Below are 15,286 nucleotides of genomic sequence, written 5' to 3' on the forward strand. Positions count from 1 at the left end.
CCTACGCTCCTTGCTGGAAGATGCATATTGTGTGAAATATCTGCTAATGCTCAATGTCCAACCTCATACATGAATGGGCCATGAGGGGGTATCTGAATGTGACTGGCACCTGAGAGAGTGCCTGCACAATTAGGGACTAGGAGCACATTAACATGGTAATGGAAGGAAATTTAATATAAAACAGAAATGGATCAAACCAAGACTGTAACCACTTGGTTTTGAGATGCAGTCCTGACCTTCCAACTATTTTTCATCCATTACCAGGCTGAAACGAAAAAAAAATGGGGCTAGTACATTTAATGTTTGATCATTCAGCTGCTGGATTCTTGCCTTATTATGGGTACATGCATATTAATTACAAGTTGAAATTATGGGAGTGCAATAAATTCAGCTTTTTGTATGAACCAAAGTTCCTATTACCCTGAAAGTGGTGGAGCTTCCCAGAGAACTCTTCATTAGTCCCGCAGTGGTTCCAGGTGTATTGGCCAATGAACCATAGAGTGTACTTGCTGGGACCTCGCCAAGGCCACGTAAGGGAGCAAGGCCTCCTTGAGGTGCCTGGACAAGAGTTGGTGGTAAACTCTGTACCTGAGAAAGACAGAGATAAAAACATGGGTTTCACAATGTTGTCACAATTTTAAAAGCAAAGATTTGACCCGCTGTTACTTATAGAACAGTTTATTTTGTGCCAAAAATGCATTGACGTGAGAATGTTATTCAAATAAATAAATCCTCCACTTTTTCTCAGTCAATGTAGCATAACAGGAGGCCATTTGGTTCAGCAAGTCCATGCCAAAACTTCAACTGAAGATTTGTGTTAAACCTGCAAAAAATAATTTTCACTCTTTTCTTTAAATTTCTCCCACCTTTGCCTGAAGATGCTAACTTTAGCTGGGATACAATTCTAAGTGCACAGGCCAACTTCCAAGACCCCATCCCAATGCCCATTATTTAAAGGGAGCAGAGACAGTGGACGTTAGAAGGTTATTCAACCATATGGGGAAATCCGAGCAGAGTCTGATCCTGCCTTTAAAGGTGCACATTATACTGCACATTCAGCACTTATGTAGAATTCTGAAATTGGGTTCTGGTCTGGTCTGAGGGCTGAGTGGGAAATCTCCAGAGCACGCTGTGTCAGATTGTTTGGAATGTCACTACATGAGATAACAATGCCAGTGTGGCATCAAATCAAGCCCAGGAGTGCTTGAGGAATATGTTGGATCTTCTGGACACCAAAGCTACCCATTGCTTATTTAGTTAGTGTTTGCACATTCCTGCCCACACACCTGACATACTTAAAATTCAACTTCCAGAATTGGAGCTCTGTACATTATAACAAGCACAAAAAGAGGTCTATGCTGATAGATACGTAAGGTGGGCTGGCTGCAAATGTGTGTACCCATCAATCCATGATCAGGAACGATAATAACGTAAGAAAATCCAAATGTTAGTTCATCTGTTCTCTCCACTAACTTGTGGAGTGTTTCCAATATTTTCTGCTGTTGTTTTGGATTACTGGCATGTTCAATTATTCTTTAACAAACTTTTGATTATGAAATGGAGAAGGAAGAATTGAAGGCCATGTATAGGTGGATTGGCCATGCTAAATTGCCCGTAGTGTCCTAAAAAGTAAGGTTGGGGGGGTTGTTGGGTTACGGGTATAGGGTGGATACGTGGGTTTGAGTAGGGTGATCATTGCTCGGCACAACATCGCGGGCCGAAGGGCCTGTTCCGTGCTGTACTGTTCTATGTTCTATGTATAAATAACGGGCTGGATTCTCTGTTCTGAAGGCTAACTGCTGTCGCCGATGTAGAATTGCAGGAATTGTGCACTCCCACTAGGAGCGCCGGCCAGGAAAGGTCCATGGTGTGCAAATAAGCCAACATGCTGCCCAGGTGCAGCCCACCTGATTCCCAGCCCCACTGGCATCTGATTCACTGGGGTTGGGATTCTCATTCAGAACCTGACAAGCTGGAGCAACTTTTAAGAACCCCACTCAGCACAGACTGTCATACCAGCCAAGAAGATGGCAGCTAAAAGACCTGCTCCAAGGTTCCTGGAGTCGGAGAGCGAGGAGAGGAGGGACACCCTCTTCCCCAGGATAGGGCAGAGATGCAACCACCCCCTTCTGAATAAGACCCCGGGAGGTGGCAGAGGCTGTGAGCGCTGCCAGCCTTACCGAGAGGATCACCATGCCATGTCTAAGAAGATGAATTACCTCCTTCGAGCAGCTCAGGTGAGTAACCAACTCTGTGCCCCTGGCATAATTCCTGTCCCTCACTTTTCACATCCGCCCCCAACTCCCTGCAGGCCAACAACACCCCCATCTGCCTGCATCTTCCTTACAACCCACCCACATGTATCATCCTTTTGGCCTGGACTTTGCACACACATGCCACCAACTACAACCCCTCCCATAAAACCAGTGTCCTAGCATCTCACTATGTCCTTTCTGTGTCCTCAAGGATGAAGCGGCCCATAATAGTCAGGAGCACCAGAAGACAGAAGGGGGCATCCTGATATTCGGGTCCACGCCTCCTCAGAGAAAAGGGCGCTGCAACTCACGGGGGAGGCTGAGAAGAGAACAGTGGCTGCAATGATGTTCGGCATGCATCAAACAAGTGAGAGTCAAATGCAAGAGCAAATAGGTCACCTCTATACCACAGGCCAGTCGTTCCCAAGATCTTACCCCATGTCTTTTGTCTTGCAGGATCACCATCAGAGGAGGACGGGCCATCCAGGGTCATTGCCCCCCCCCCCCCCCCCCCCCCCCCCCCTCCAGACCCAGCCCCAGGTAACTGTCTGCGCGGAGTTTGCACATTCGCCCCGTGTCTGTGTGGGTCCCACCCCCAAAACCCAAAGATGTGTAGGTTAGGTGGATTGGCTACATTAAATTGCCCCTTAATTAGAAAAATAAATATTGGTTACTTTAAATTTATTTAAAAAAAACATTTCTGCACCAGCAGTTCAATCTGCCTCTAACCTCTGTCTCACAGGTGTGGAGGATGGGCTGGGCTGGGTATGCGGCGGGCTGGGTGGGCCGGAGACGGGGTGGACGTGCGGCGGCTGGGTGGGTGGGAGATGGGGAGCGTAGGTGGGACAGGGTTCCCATGAACAGTGTGAGGCGGCCCTAGATCACACGTTAGGCAGCCTGCCGTCCCAGCCAGGGCTCCAGGCCCAAGTCATCCTGGAGACCATCCTCGTCTTCCTCATCAGATGAGGCCTGCTATTCTTCCTCCTCTTCTTCAGAATGTCGCCCCGCTGCTGTGCGAGGTTATAAAGCACACATCAGGCCACCACAATGCTGAAGTCCTTCCAGATGCTATATTGGAGCACCCCACCAGAGTGGTCCCGGCATCGAAAGCACACCATGAGCATACTGATGTACCACTCAATGACACTCTCGGTTGCTGTAATGACATTGTTCTCTGGGGTCTGGGGCTTCCCCACAGGCGTCATTAGCCATGACCTCAGTGGGTAACCCCCATTGCTCACAGCGAACCCCTCACCCAAGGGAGCACCTCAAAGGTACCAGGAAATGATGAGTGCGCCAGGGCGTATGCGTCGTGGACACTGTCTGGAGATGGCGGGCAGCCATGCAGATGTGCAGCTGGCGGTCGCACATCAACTGAACATTGATCTAATGGAAACCCTCCCTACTGATGAAGGGCATCCCATGACGAACCAATGCTTGGAGGGTGACGTATGTGCCATTGATCGCCCTGGACCTGGGGGATACCTGCAATGGCGGCAAATCCTGCTGCCAAGACATCTAGTCAGGTCTGGTCCAGGTTGATGGTTCTGTAGTTTGATGCCTGGGTGCACAGGGACCCATGACAGTATGCATGCGCCGGTGTGCAGACATTTGTGCGAGACCACACAGGTCCCCCAATCAAGCCCTGGAATAAGCCAGAGGCATAAAAGTTCAGGGCGACCATCAACTTTATGGCTATCAGGAGTGGGTATCCTCCTCCAAACCACACACCCTTCATGTGCCGCCATCTGGCACAGTCTCACATGAGAGCCGGAGTTGGCGGCAGCATACGCGGTCCGGCACCTCTGCGAAGAACAGGTGCTGACTGTATACACGTGGCCTGAAACGGCGCCTCCTTACACTTGAGCCTCACTGATTGGCCCCTGCTCGTCTGGTGTGGGCTCCTACTGTGCAGGGTCTCCCCTGAGCTGGCCCTGGCGCTCTAGCCTTGGTGCATCCGCAACGACAGCAGTGCCAGGTAGATTGCGAGCATAACTGGCTGTAGTCGGAAAGCCATGCCTTTGCGGTTGGGGGGGGGGTCCATCCAATGCCATCAGGTTACATGATCACTCTGAGTTGAACTGCTACGCCACCCTCAATATGCGCCTCCCCCAACCCCTTCAAGATGATGCTTTCCGCACTGCACCCCTGCCCCCATCAGTGACTGGCACTGGGCCTATGTCGTGGGGAGCCAATATCCTCACCGCCTGCCCCTGCAACAGGGGTACTAGTGGCTGCTACAACCGGTGTTACTGATAGGCTCTATGGTCCCTGTCCTGTTTCTGCCAGTGTGATCTACTGTGGGTCTCCTCACTGGGCGAGTCTTGGGCTATCCTGCCAGGGTGGCAAATGGTTGTGTGGTGGAATGTTCATACTGTACAGCCATTCATCACCATGCTAAGAGCCTGGTGTGTTGGCAGGCCCTACATATGGGGGTGACTGAGGAATGTGTGCGCTCGCTGGGACCTTAGCCGCAATGTTATGAGGAACCTGGGTTTGACACACAGGTTGTGACAGGGAGCTGGTCAGGTTTCCAAGCCAGGGGCAGGATGGATGGGACCAGGGGCACGGTGGACAGGCAGGGTTTGGAGACATCTCGTTATCCTCAGGGGTGGGCTAGCTGATTGTGTCACTGGTGTGGCTTTTACTCCGAGAGGGGCTATTTGCCATGGAGGGTTCCAGTGGCTACGGTGCATGTGTCCTTTGTTTGGGATGAGCTCTGCTAATCCCCTGCTTCCTCCGGTGTGGGGCTTGCGCTTCTGAGGAGTGCACTGCAAAGTACCAATACCTGGTGGGCCAGCGAGTGGGCATAACCACTCCCATCCCCTTGATGATACTGCTGGGGTATGAGGGTTTCCAGCTGGGCGGGATGGTTGGGTTTCCATGTGACCAGATGTCCTCAGAGCATTTGCAGGATTCTGTCAGTAGTCTCAACAGCCAGGAGCCTGTGCGTTGCAGCTAGAGGGTGGGTTTAAGTGATTTTATGCAGCAATGGGGGTCGCAGAAAGGGCACCCCGATCATACGGGGGACACCCAAGTCCACGCACTTGCCACCAAATAATTCCCCACTACTCCCCGAGGTCCAGGCATACAGTCCCCCAGCAACCCGAAAAGATTGAAAGGTTTGTTTACCTCCTTGCTCCCCCTCACCAGGTATGGCCCCTGGATCCCACATGTAAATACTTGCACCAATTCACACCCGCGCGACTCCTGGCTGAGAGGGCTCAAGCATCATTGGGGTGGGGGGGGGGGGGGGGGGGTGGAAGAGGGTGTAGATTCGAGCTTCCAGCCCATTAATCAGATGCAAATCAGTCCAAATCATCGATTGGCAAGGTGCCGCCTGTGTGGTGCGCGTTGCTCTCTGGCGGGGGACCAGAGCATCAGAACGGGATTCCTGCCGAGCACCGATCCTTTTTTCGGCTGACACTCCATTCTCCGCCGGTCGGGAACCGGTGTTAGTGATAGGCTCTGTGGGGATCGGGCAATGGAGAATCCAGCCTAACAGTGTGCTTCCAGTGTGTTGTTCCAGAATAGTAAGAAGTCTTACAACACCAGGTTAAAGTCCAACATGTTTGTTTCAAACACTAGCTTTTGGAGCACTGCTCCTTCCTCAGGTCTTTAACCTGGTGTTGTAAGACTTCTTACTGTGCTCACCCCAGTCCAACGCCGGCATCTCCACATCATTGTTCCAGAATGTTCACTTATGCAACAGATTAATGGCCTCAATTTCTAATCTTTGCAAATGTTAATCTACTAATTGATTGTCTAAATGTGTCACTTCAAGAACTCATTATTCACAAACTGATAGTCAGATATGTTTACATAAACTTCTTTTATGATGTTTCAGATCTGCACTTTTCCCCCCCTTTGGTCCCCACAGTAATGGCATTTCCTTCTTCCCCCGTGTCCAGATCATCATAATCCCCATTATTGACAGGAAGAAGGGTGATACGGAGCTATACTGCCTATTCTGCTTCAAACGCCTCTCCAAGTCAACACAAAAAAGATTCTCATGCTGCACCTTTGTGGAGAAACCACAGGCCTCACCTCATAGCCCAATGGATATCTAGATTTTATTATGTGGATAATTCCATTACGTGGATACAAACCAAATATGCTGCTTGATTTGCCCACCACATTGGACCATCAATTTGCTAACTCAGTGCTTGCCAATTTGCTCCTATGCATGCCTCCCTTCCCCCATCACCCCAAAGGTATTAGCTTCTTGCTGGGATATCCTGCCAATTGCCCCAATTATCATTTAGTACCTTGCATCAATGACAATTCTTCATGTGAAATCATGATGGCAAGCAACAGCAGGCTATTCAAACATAGGAAAAAGGGGAATCAGAACTAAACCTGATCATGCTTTTACCTGACATACGTCCATGTGCATTTCTTGCAGTGCTCACTGGATAGCAGGCAGCAGCAGAATTGCTCTTCAATTTCCCTCTCCCTAATCTGGAGGTACTGATCCTAACGACAGCATTCACTCCCCCATCGCTGCCTCAGTACAGACAGGGACTGAGGCTTTTGTGGTCTGTGTGACTCAGCTATAAGTGGGTTAACTTTCTTCATCACTGGGGGACCTAAAGTACTATTTTCCAAATAGGTTCATCCATTTTTAAAAAGTATTCCTCACAAGTGTATAGCCTAGATAAATGCATGTAAATTTAGAGAAGGATGGAGTTAGAAAGTTTGATTATTAATTAAAAGTGTGGGCAATGTATTACTCAGCTGCAGACTCAATCCATTAAAATACTGCAGTACAATATTTAGTGTGGCAGACTTTCTGAAATTTTTAAAATATATTTTACACACAAGTGTAATTTTCCATTAATTTACTACATATTAAATAATCTGCACATTAGTGCGTGATTATGAGTCGGCTAAATGAAGCTGGACATTGAGGTTGGCATAGCAACTGCCAGCAGTGAAAAACCACCAGCTCAAAATACATCTCCCTCAAACAATAAAGAGTGATTTCATTTATTTCTCGAAGTAGTGTTGGTGCAGACTTAAATATGTGAAAGTTCAACCTCTGATTGGAGTTAGGAGTCTTCAGATGGGAGGTGGCAATTGAGATCGGGGGAGCAGCCTCATTCCTTTTGAGTTTGTGAACTCAGGAATAACATTGATAATCAGTTATCACATCTACACAGTGCAGAGCTGGAGAAGCGCACAATCAGGTTTTGCTATCGTGCCTTCAAGGGTGGAATTGTTCAGCAGCATTCACTACCTGGGCTTACATACAAAAATAAAAGGCAACTTGTGTGAGGACCAAGGATCATCGGCTCCTTAAAGGGTGAGAGAGGGAAAACATGAAGTACAAAGCGGAAATGATTTATAATAGAAACTTATAACACAAAAGAAGGCCGTTCAACCCATTGTATTCATTCCTACTCCGCCTAATCCCCACCTCGCGACACTAGGTCTGCAGCCCTGCAGGTCACAGTTCTTCAAATTGATATCCAGGTACTTTTTAAATGTGGGGTAAAAGTTATTGCCTCAATCACCCTTTCAGGCAGTGAGTTCCAGACTCTACCTTCTGGGTGAAATAATGTTTCTTCACCTCCCCTCTAATGCTGGGAAAGGCATCATAACTCTTCGTTCAACACAATGCAATGGGCAGCAAGAACCTTCCAGTTCCCCATTTAGGTTCCTCAGAATGGCAGCCACAGATGAGAGGTCATTCAGCCAGTCAGGCACAGAAATCTACATTTCCCCTCCCAATCCCAGCATGTCTGGAAAGATTCCAGAATGTTGCTCCATCACCTAACCTAAAACGTCATTCCAGTGCTTCACAACATCAGCATCAACTTCCTTCTTGCAACTTGTTCCAATTGTTCACATGTAACTGCTCCTACTGTAATTAATATTTCACATCCCTATCAAAGATTTTCATGTATAGGCCAAGCCAGAAAATGCTGGGAAGCAACTTGGCCATAGCAAAGCAGGATCTTGCCTTCACTCAATATTTACCCAAATTCACTTTACAGAAAGGGTAAATCAGTTAGGTGCAGAAATGCTGGCTCATTTTTCCCCAGGGTCATTCAGATCAACCGGATTGTGCAAACAGCTGGCCCTTTCTGAGCTGTTTAATAATAATAATAATAATAATAATAATCGCTTATTGTCACAAGTAGGCTTCAATGAAGTTACAGTGAAAAGCCCCGAGTCACCTGTTCGAGGAGGCCAGTACGGGAATTGAACCCGCACTGCTGCCTTGTTCTGCATTACAAGCCAGCTATTTAGCCCGGTGTGCTAAACCAGCCTTTTTCTGGGACCTCCTGGACTGCGTGGCTTATTGATACACAAGGGTATTGCTCTTACCCACTAACTAGGTTATCAGGAGAGCTTTAACGCTATAAATTACTGTCAACAACAATAGCTGACAAATACACCGTTCACTCGTATGATGTGGCACAGCACTTCAGTCTGTAAAAGTATTAGGAATAGTAGACAGAGCTATGTAATTAATTACAGTTTTACCAACCGTAATTTCTAATCTATAGTCTCATTGCTGAGTTTACGAGATAATAAATCACTCAAACTTTGCTCCTGCAGTGTCTGACTGGAACTCTCCAGTGAGATTAGTGCCCTGCAACCATTCCTTGTTACTCAGGACTTCCGATATATTGTGCAACATTAAACTCAGTCTTCGCATTTATCAACTAATTACAAGTCCATGAGGATTAGAATAAAATGATGTATGCACATATCACACATGCATTAAAATATGCCGAGATTCAAGCTCCAGTTTGATTTTGCTGGCCTCAGTTGAAGTGGAAAAGAAATGCAGTATTATCACACTGCCTGTAAGTGTGTTTCAGTAAGCTATACTCTTCTGCTTATTATTAATCTTATCCTCATGCCAAATATTAATCATATGATACCTTTATGTTCTAGTTTGGTTAATGAGGACTATGGCAACCAAGAGATTCATTAATAAGAATCCATGGACTTCCAGCCCAAGCATGGGGCTTACATACATTAGCAAAATTAGGTGCTATAATTTTGAGAGTTTGCTTCTTCTGAAATGCAAGTTCCAAATTGCAATTTATTGACAAAGATTTTGTCTATCGTTTTGAATTTAAAAATACACTAAACCCATTTACGAAATTGCCTGTGCAGGACATTCTCCAAATTTACTTACGGTAAGGCAGGGCAGTGATGGAAAATTGGCAATTTCTCAGTTTGGGCTATTAGTGTAAAAGTCAAGCACTGGTCAAGTACAGAAAAAAAGCTCTGAAGCAGATGTGATATATTATCTCTGATTCTTTCTCCGCAGATGCCTCCAGACCTGCTGCGTGTTTCTAGCATTTTCTGCTTTTATTACAGGGTAAAAGCTTCCCCATTCTGCCACAATATCAGTCAGGGAACCATCCACTTTGTAAGTCTATTTGCGGCACTCTCCAAGTGAGATGGCCAATTGCGTGAACTGTGAACTGGATTGTGCATGCCCAAACTCCTGTGATACAGGAGTCTTGCAGGAGAAGAGACTTACATCCCAGCAGTCTGGCTGGATTCAAATTTGGATCCCAGAGATAAAACAAGCCCAACCTCATTTGCAGCATCGCTGAAACAAAGAACTTTTCTCAATCTTCAAACTGCAGAACCATCGTTTTAGAAATGACTTAATGAGTCACATTAAACCCTGTTAGAGGTTCCTCCTCTGTCAAATAAGCAAATACCATATTTGATGAGTGATATAGTGGTGAGTGCAGAATTATCCAACTGAAGTCTGAAAATTTGCTCAATAAAATGAGCCATTTGAAACATTTTTTAAAAATATGGAGTATATCTGGCATCGGGCTTGACACATCAATCCATTGCAAAATGGAAGGATACATGCTTCCAATAGCCAAATATGCAATGCCCTCATCCTATTCAAATCATAAACAAGAGGTGCTAAAGATAACCACTTCCTCTCAGTAAAGTAACAAAAATAATGGTCTGCTCCCACAGTGCTTTCTGCACCAGCGAATGGTGAATGGCCAAGAGAGGGTCACATTTTTGAAATTGAAAATGCTGGGAAGAACAGATAGAAAAGGCTTACTTATTATATTGAATTGAATCAATTGAAGTAAATTATACAAATATGTGAATCAATTTCTCGTGCAAATACTTTAACCCTTCAACAATTAAGACATGCATTATAAATCCTATTCAGAAACATAGGCATTGCAATGGTTAATTGATTGTAAGTGTGGCACTGCTAAACACAAAGAGCGTGATCAAACATGTCATCTCTATCCGTGGCGTTTGCTGTAAAGCTCACATGATGACACTGAACTTCTTGCTGCTGATAGGTTAGTTTGGAATCAGTTCAGTTTGGAATCAGTTCTCTTTATTACAAACACATCACTGGTGTTTCTGGCTGTCAAACGACATAAATATAAGGCAAATAACACAAAAAGCACCTTGTGATGTGAGTATACACAAGAGTGCCATTCAAAAGATAATCTCCAAAAACAAAGCAGTGAGGAGAATGGTTTGTGGGGAAAATGCAGCAGATTTTGATACAAAAAATATGCTTCACGTGAAAGCAATGCTGAGACATGCGGTGTTTGGAGGAAGAAGGATCTCGCTCTCTCTCACTTTGTTCCAAACTCTCAATCGGCGGAGGGTCCCAAATTGCTGTGCAATGCAGCAAGGTATTATTAGACATACTGCATCAAGCTTTGTGGCTCACCATTTATAAAGCAGCCCAGCGAGTCGGTTTCAGTGCCTAGACCAGGGAAATTAATGCTGTCTGATGATGCTGCACTAATGAAGCCTAATCAAGCTGAAATTTTAATTTATGCTGATAATACGGATAATTCTCCAGCATTGAAAATATTTTCTATAGACAATATTCTGATTATTTTATTTCAACACTCTCACAATGATTAAAGAGCACAATGAATATTTTTTTAATAAACATTTTTCCACCAGGCAATTAAGACAATATAGTTTCTGAGTTGTGTATGTGTTGGCATAAGGAAAGGATTTTACAGCATGACTGACATTTAAATATCAATCTTATCAGAGATCAGTATACTAGGTTAATCCCCAATTTGATTCCCAAACTCCAGGTTTACAGACAAGAATTGCGTATTTATGAGATTTAGTTCAAAGGAGAATTATAAAAGTAATCTATGCATCGCACCGTCTGAGTGCATCTGTAAAGCAGTCAGAGCCACTTCAATTGTGCGATATTGACAATTGGTGCAGAGTAACAAATAAAAACTGGATGTGACTCCATCATCCAGAATTAGTTCCTCCAACAGGTGCTTCTTTAATAGGAGCTCAGTTCTTTATTGCACTGTTGGAGTCAGCCTCTAACTAGAATTGTGATTGCTTCTCTGTATTCTTTATGCAATGCTGCAAATGCAAAAATGGTATTTCTCAAAACATGCTCCCTCTTTAATTGTCATTATTTCTTGATGGCGACATGCCATTTAAATTCAGTCATGGGATGTGGGTGTCGCTGGCTAGGCAACAATATACAACCAATCCTGAATTAGAAACGAAGGGTGTGATTTATTGGGGGGGGGGGGTGGGGGGGAAAGGTATGTTGACATTGCCAACCTGGCATTCTAGCAGCACCCATGCCAACCTGGCATTCTAGCAGCACCCATGCCAGCCTGGCATCCCAGCAGCACCCGTGCCAGCCTGGCATCCCGGCAGCACCCGTGCCAGCCTGGCATCCCGGCAGCACCCGTGCCAGCCTGGCATCCCGGCAGCACCCGTGCCAGCCTGGCATCCCAGCAGCACCCGTGCCAGCCTGGCATCCCGGCAGTACCCGTGCCAGCCTGGCATCCCGGCAGTACCCGTGCCAGCCTGGCATCCCGGCAGCACCCGTGCCAGCCTGGCATCCCGGCAGCACCCGTGCCAGCCTGGCATCCCAGCAGCACCCATGCCAGCCTGGCATCCCAGCAGCACCCGTGCCAGCCTGGCATCCCGGCAGCACCCATGCCAGCCTGTCATCCCAGCAGCACCCGTGCCAGCCTGGCATCCCGGCAGCACCCATGCCAGCCTGGCAATGCTGCCCGGGTACATTGGAGTGCCAGGGTACCACCCTGACCAGAGCCCGACCACCCAGGGACCTCCGATCGCCGAGGAGACCCCCCCCCTCCACCTCAAGGTAGCGTTACACCTGGTCCACGTTTGTTGAAACCAGTGTTGAATGCTGCCTCGGTGGGGTCCCGAGGCGAGGTCGTGAGATCCCGCGCCTTGGGTAACTGTGATGTGGAGATGCCGGCATCGGACTGGGGTCAGCACAGTAAGAAGTCTTACAACACCTTACTCTTTGACACCTTTAGAGTCTAGAAATCTATCTATCTCCTTCTTAAATATGTTCAGTGATTTGGCCTCCACAACCAATTGTAGTAGAGAATTCCACAGGTTCAACATGCTCTCAGGTGAAGAGGTTTCTCCTCATCTCAGTCCTAAATAACCTACCCAGTATCCTGAGACTGTGGCCTTGTTCAAGGTACCTCTCCCCCCAACACACACACACACACGCAAGCCAGAGGAAACAAAGTCTCTGCATCCAGTCTGTCCAGCCATGTCAGAATGTTATACTTTTCAATTAGATCCCTTCTCATTCTTCTAAATCCAGTGAATACAGGCCCAGTCAACCCAATTTGTCTTCAAGTGACAATCTTGCCATCCCAGGAATCAGTCTGTTGAACTTTCGCTGCACTCCTTCTATCACAAGTACATTTTCTTAGATTAGGACACCAAAACGGCACACATTACTCCAGGTGTGGTCTCACCAAGGCCCTGTATAGCGGCAGTAAGATAGCCTTGCACCTGTACTCAAGTCCTCTAGCAGTGAACGCCTGCATACCATTTGCCTTCCTAACTGCTTGCTATAGCTGAATGTTTGTTTTTGATAACAGTTGTACGAGGATACCCTTTGTACATCAACATTTTCCAATCTATCACCATTTAAATAATACTCTGCCATTCTGTTTCTCTGCCAGAAGTGGATAACTTCACATTTATCCACGTTATACTGTATCTTCCATGTATTCACCCACTCACTCAACTTGTCTAAGTCACCTTGAAGCCTCCTAGCATTGTTAGGATACCGGACCAAACTCCAACTTTTGTGAGAACATCGGACGAGATCCCCAAAGAAGTTTCTTTAATTTGTAAAATTGTGAGGAAAGGATATATAACGCCAGGAATAATGGACCCGATTCTCCGCCCCCCACGACGGGTCGGAGAATAGCGGGAGGGCCATTGCCGACATTTTTCCCGCCCTCCCGCTATTCTCCCCCCCCCCCGCCCAACTCCCGACACGAATCGCTGCCGCCGTTTTTTAATGCCGGCAGCGATTCACAGCTGTTCGATGGGCCGAAGTCCCAGCCTTTTACGCTGTTTTTCCGAACGGCAAACACACCTGGTCTGGCCGTTCGTAAAAACGGCGGGAACAACTCGCTTTTTATAACCATGGCATCGATTGGCACGGCAGTACCACGGCCGTGCCAAGGGTGCCATGGGCCCGCGATCGGTGGGCACCGATCGCGGGCAGCGGGCCCGATGCCCGCGCACTATTTGTCCTTCCGCCGCCCCGCAGTATCCATTCGCGGGGCAGCTGAGGGGCATCCCGGCCCGCGCATGCGCGGGTTTCGCGCAAATACGCGATGAAGTCATCCGCGCATGCGCGGGTTGGAGTCTTCCAATCCGCGCATGCGCGGCTGACGTCATATGGCGCGTCAGCCGGCGCTAACTCCGGCAAGCGGGCTTAACGAATTTCGTTAAGCCCGTGATGCCGGAGCTTGCGGCGTCGGGCTGCTAGCCCCGACCGGGGACCAGAATCGGTTCCCGGTCGGGAAGGGGCGCGCTGGCGTCAAACCTGCCCGGGTTTGACGCCAGCCTTACGATTTCTCCCGTTTTGGGAGAATCGCGCCCAATGACTCTGATCAAGGCATATTTTATGTTAAAACAAACTTTAATTATAACACAGAATTATCCACATTAACATCAAAGAAGTAGCTTTACGATAAACAATTAAACAGTTCTTAAAAAGGAAAAACTTGAACTTGGTTACTATCTACACCGATCATTGAAGTTGAGCAACACAATACAGTTCAAATGCCACTTATAAATAAAGTTAACAAAACGTGCTGCTTGCTGATCTGTTTAGCGATTTTGATAAGTGTTCCTTTCAAGAGCAGATCCAATTCTGTTCAACCTAACAGCATTTAGCAAAATTGCTGTTCAACTTAAAATCCTATAAGACTCCAAAGCTACACAGACCTGGCTCCTCCCGTTAATTATACAATCCGTACTCCACGCATTCATTACATCATCGGTATCCCATTAAGTTCCATGACCTGCTTAGCCAAGACTAAATCCTTCATAAATTATCTACAGTCGAAGATCAGACGGGGTTCGTGAGAGGGAGGCAACTCTTTTCAAATGTTAGAAGGGTATTGCACATCGTTATGGCATCGGCAGAGGGGAAGGAAACAGAGGTGGTTGTAGCATTGAATGCTGAGAAGGCGTTTGACCGGGTAGAATGGGGATACTTGATGGCAGTTCTGGAGCTGTTTGGGATTGGACCAAGATTTGTGAACTGGGTAAAGCTACTATATAAGGTGCCGAGGGCGAGTGGCCGCACAAACAACATCAGCTCGAGCTTTTCTCTCCACCGTGGGACTAGGCAGACTCCACAGATACAACATTTCTAGTTTAGTGGAGAGAGTGAAAGCTGATCTGGCAAGGTGGGATGGTCTCCCTGTCACTGGCAGGTCAGGTACAGGCGGTTAAAATGAACGAGTTGCCACAATTTCTGTTTACTTTCCAAAGCCTGCCAATTTTCCTGCCAAAGGCTTTTTTCAGAGAGATTGACCGAAGGATTACTTTGTTCATATGGGGAGGAAAGGTGGCCAGAGTTAGAAAGGTGCTGCTGCAGAGAGGAAGGGAAGTAGGGACTTGGGTCTTCTGAACCTGATGTATTATTACTGGGCGGCGAATGTGGAGAAGGTGTGGAGCTGGGTCAGAGGGGTTGATTCCCAGTGGGTCAGAATGGA

General features: G+C 47.0%; 1 protein-coding gene across 11 annotated transcripts in view; it reads right to left on the reverse strand.

Annotated features, from left to right (window-relative positions):
• LOC119954478 (centrosomal protein of 164 kDa-like) overlaps positions 1-15,286 on the reverse strand; it is a 261,857-nt gene that overhangs the window by 148,890 nt on the left and 97,681 nt on the right. For all 11 annotated transcript variants that reach the window (XM_038779755.1, XM_038779752.1, XM_038779751.1 and 8 more), the window contains one exon: positions 421-588. In XM_038779755.1, coding sequence (XP_038635683.1) covers positions 421-588 — 168 coding nt within the window. The remainder of the gene's footprint in view (positions 1-420; positions 589-15,286) is intronic.

The sequence above is a fragment of the Scyliorhinus canicula genome, chromosome 19 (assembly GCF_902713615.1).
Source record: "Scyliorhinus canicula chromosome 19, sScyCan1.1, whole genome shotgun sequence".
NCBI classification, from domain to species: Eukaryota; Metazoa; Chordata; class Chondrichthyes; order Carcharhiniformes; family Scyliorhinidae; genus Scyliorhinus; species Scyliorhinus canicula.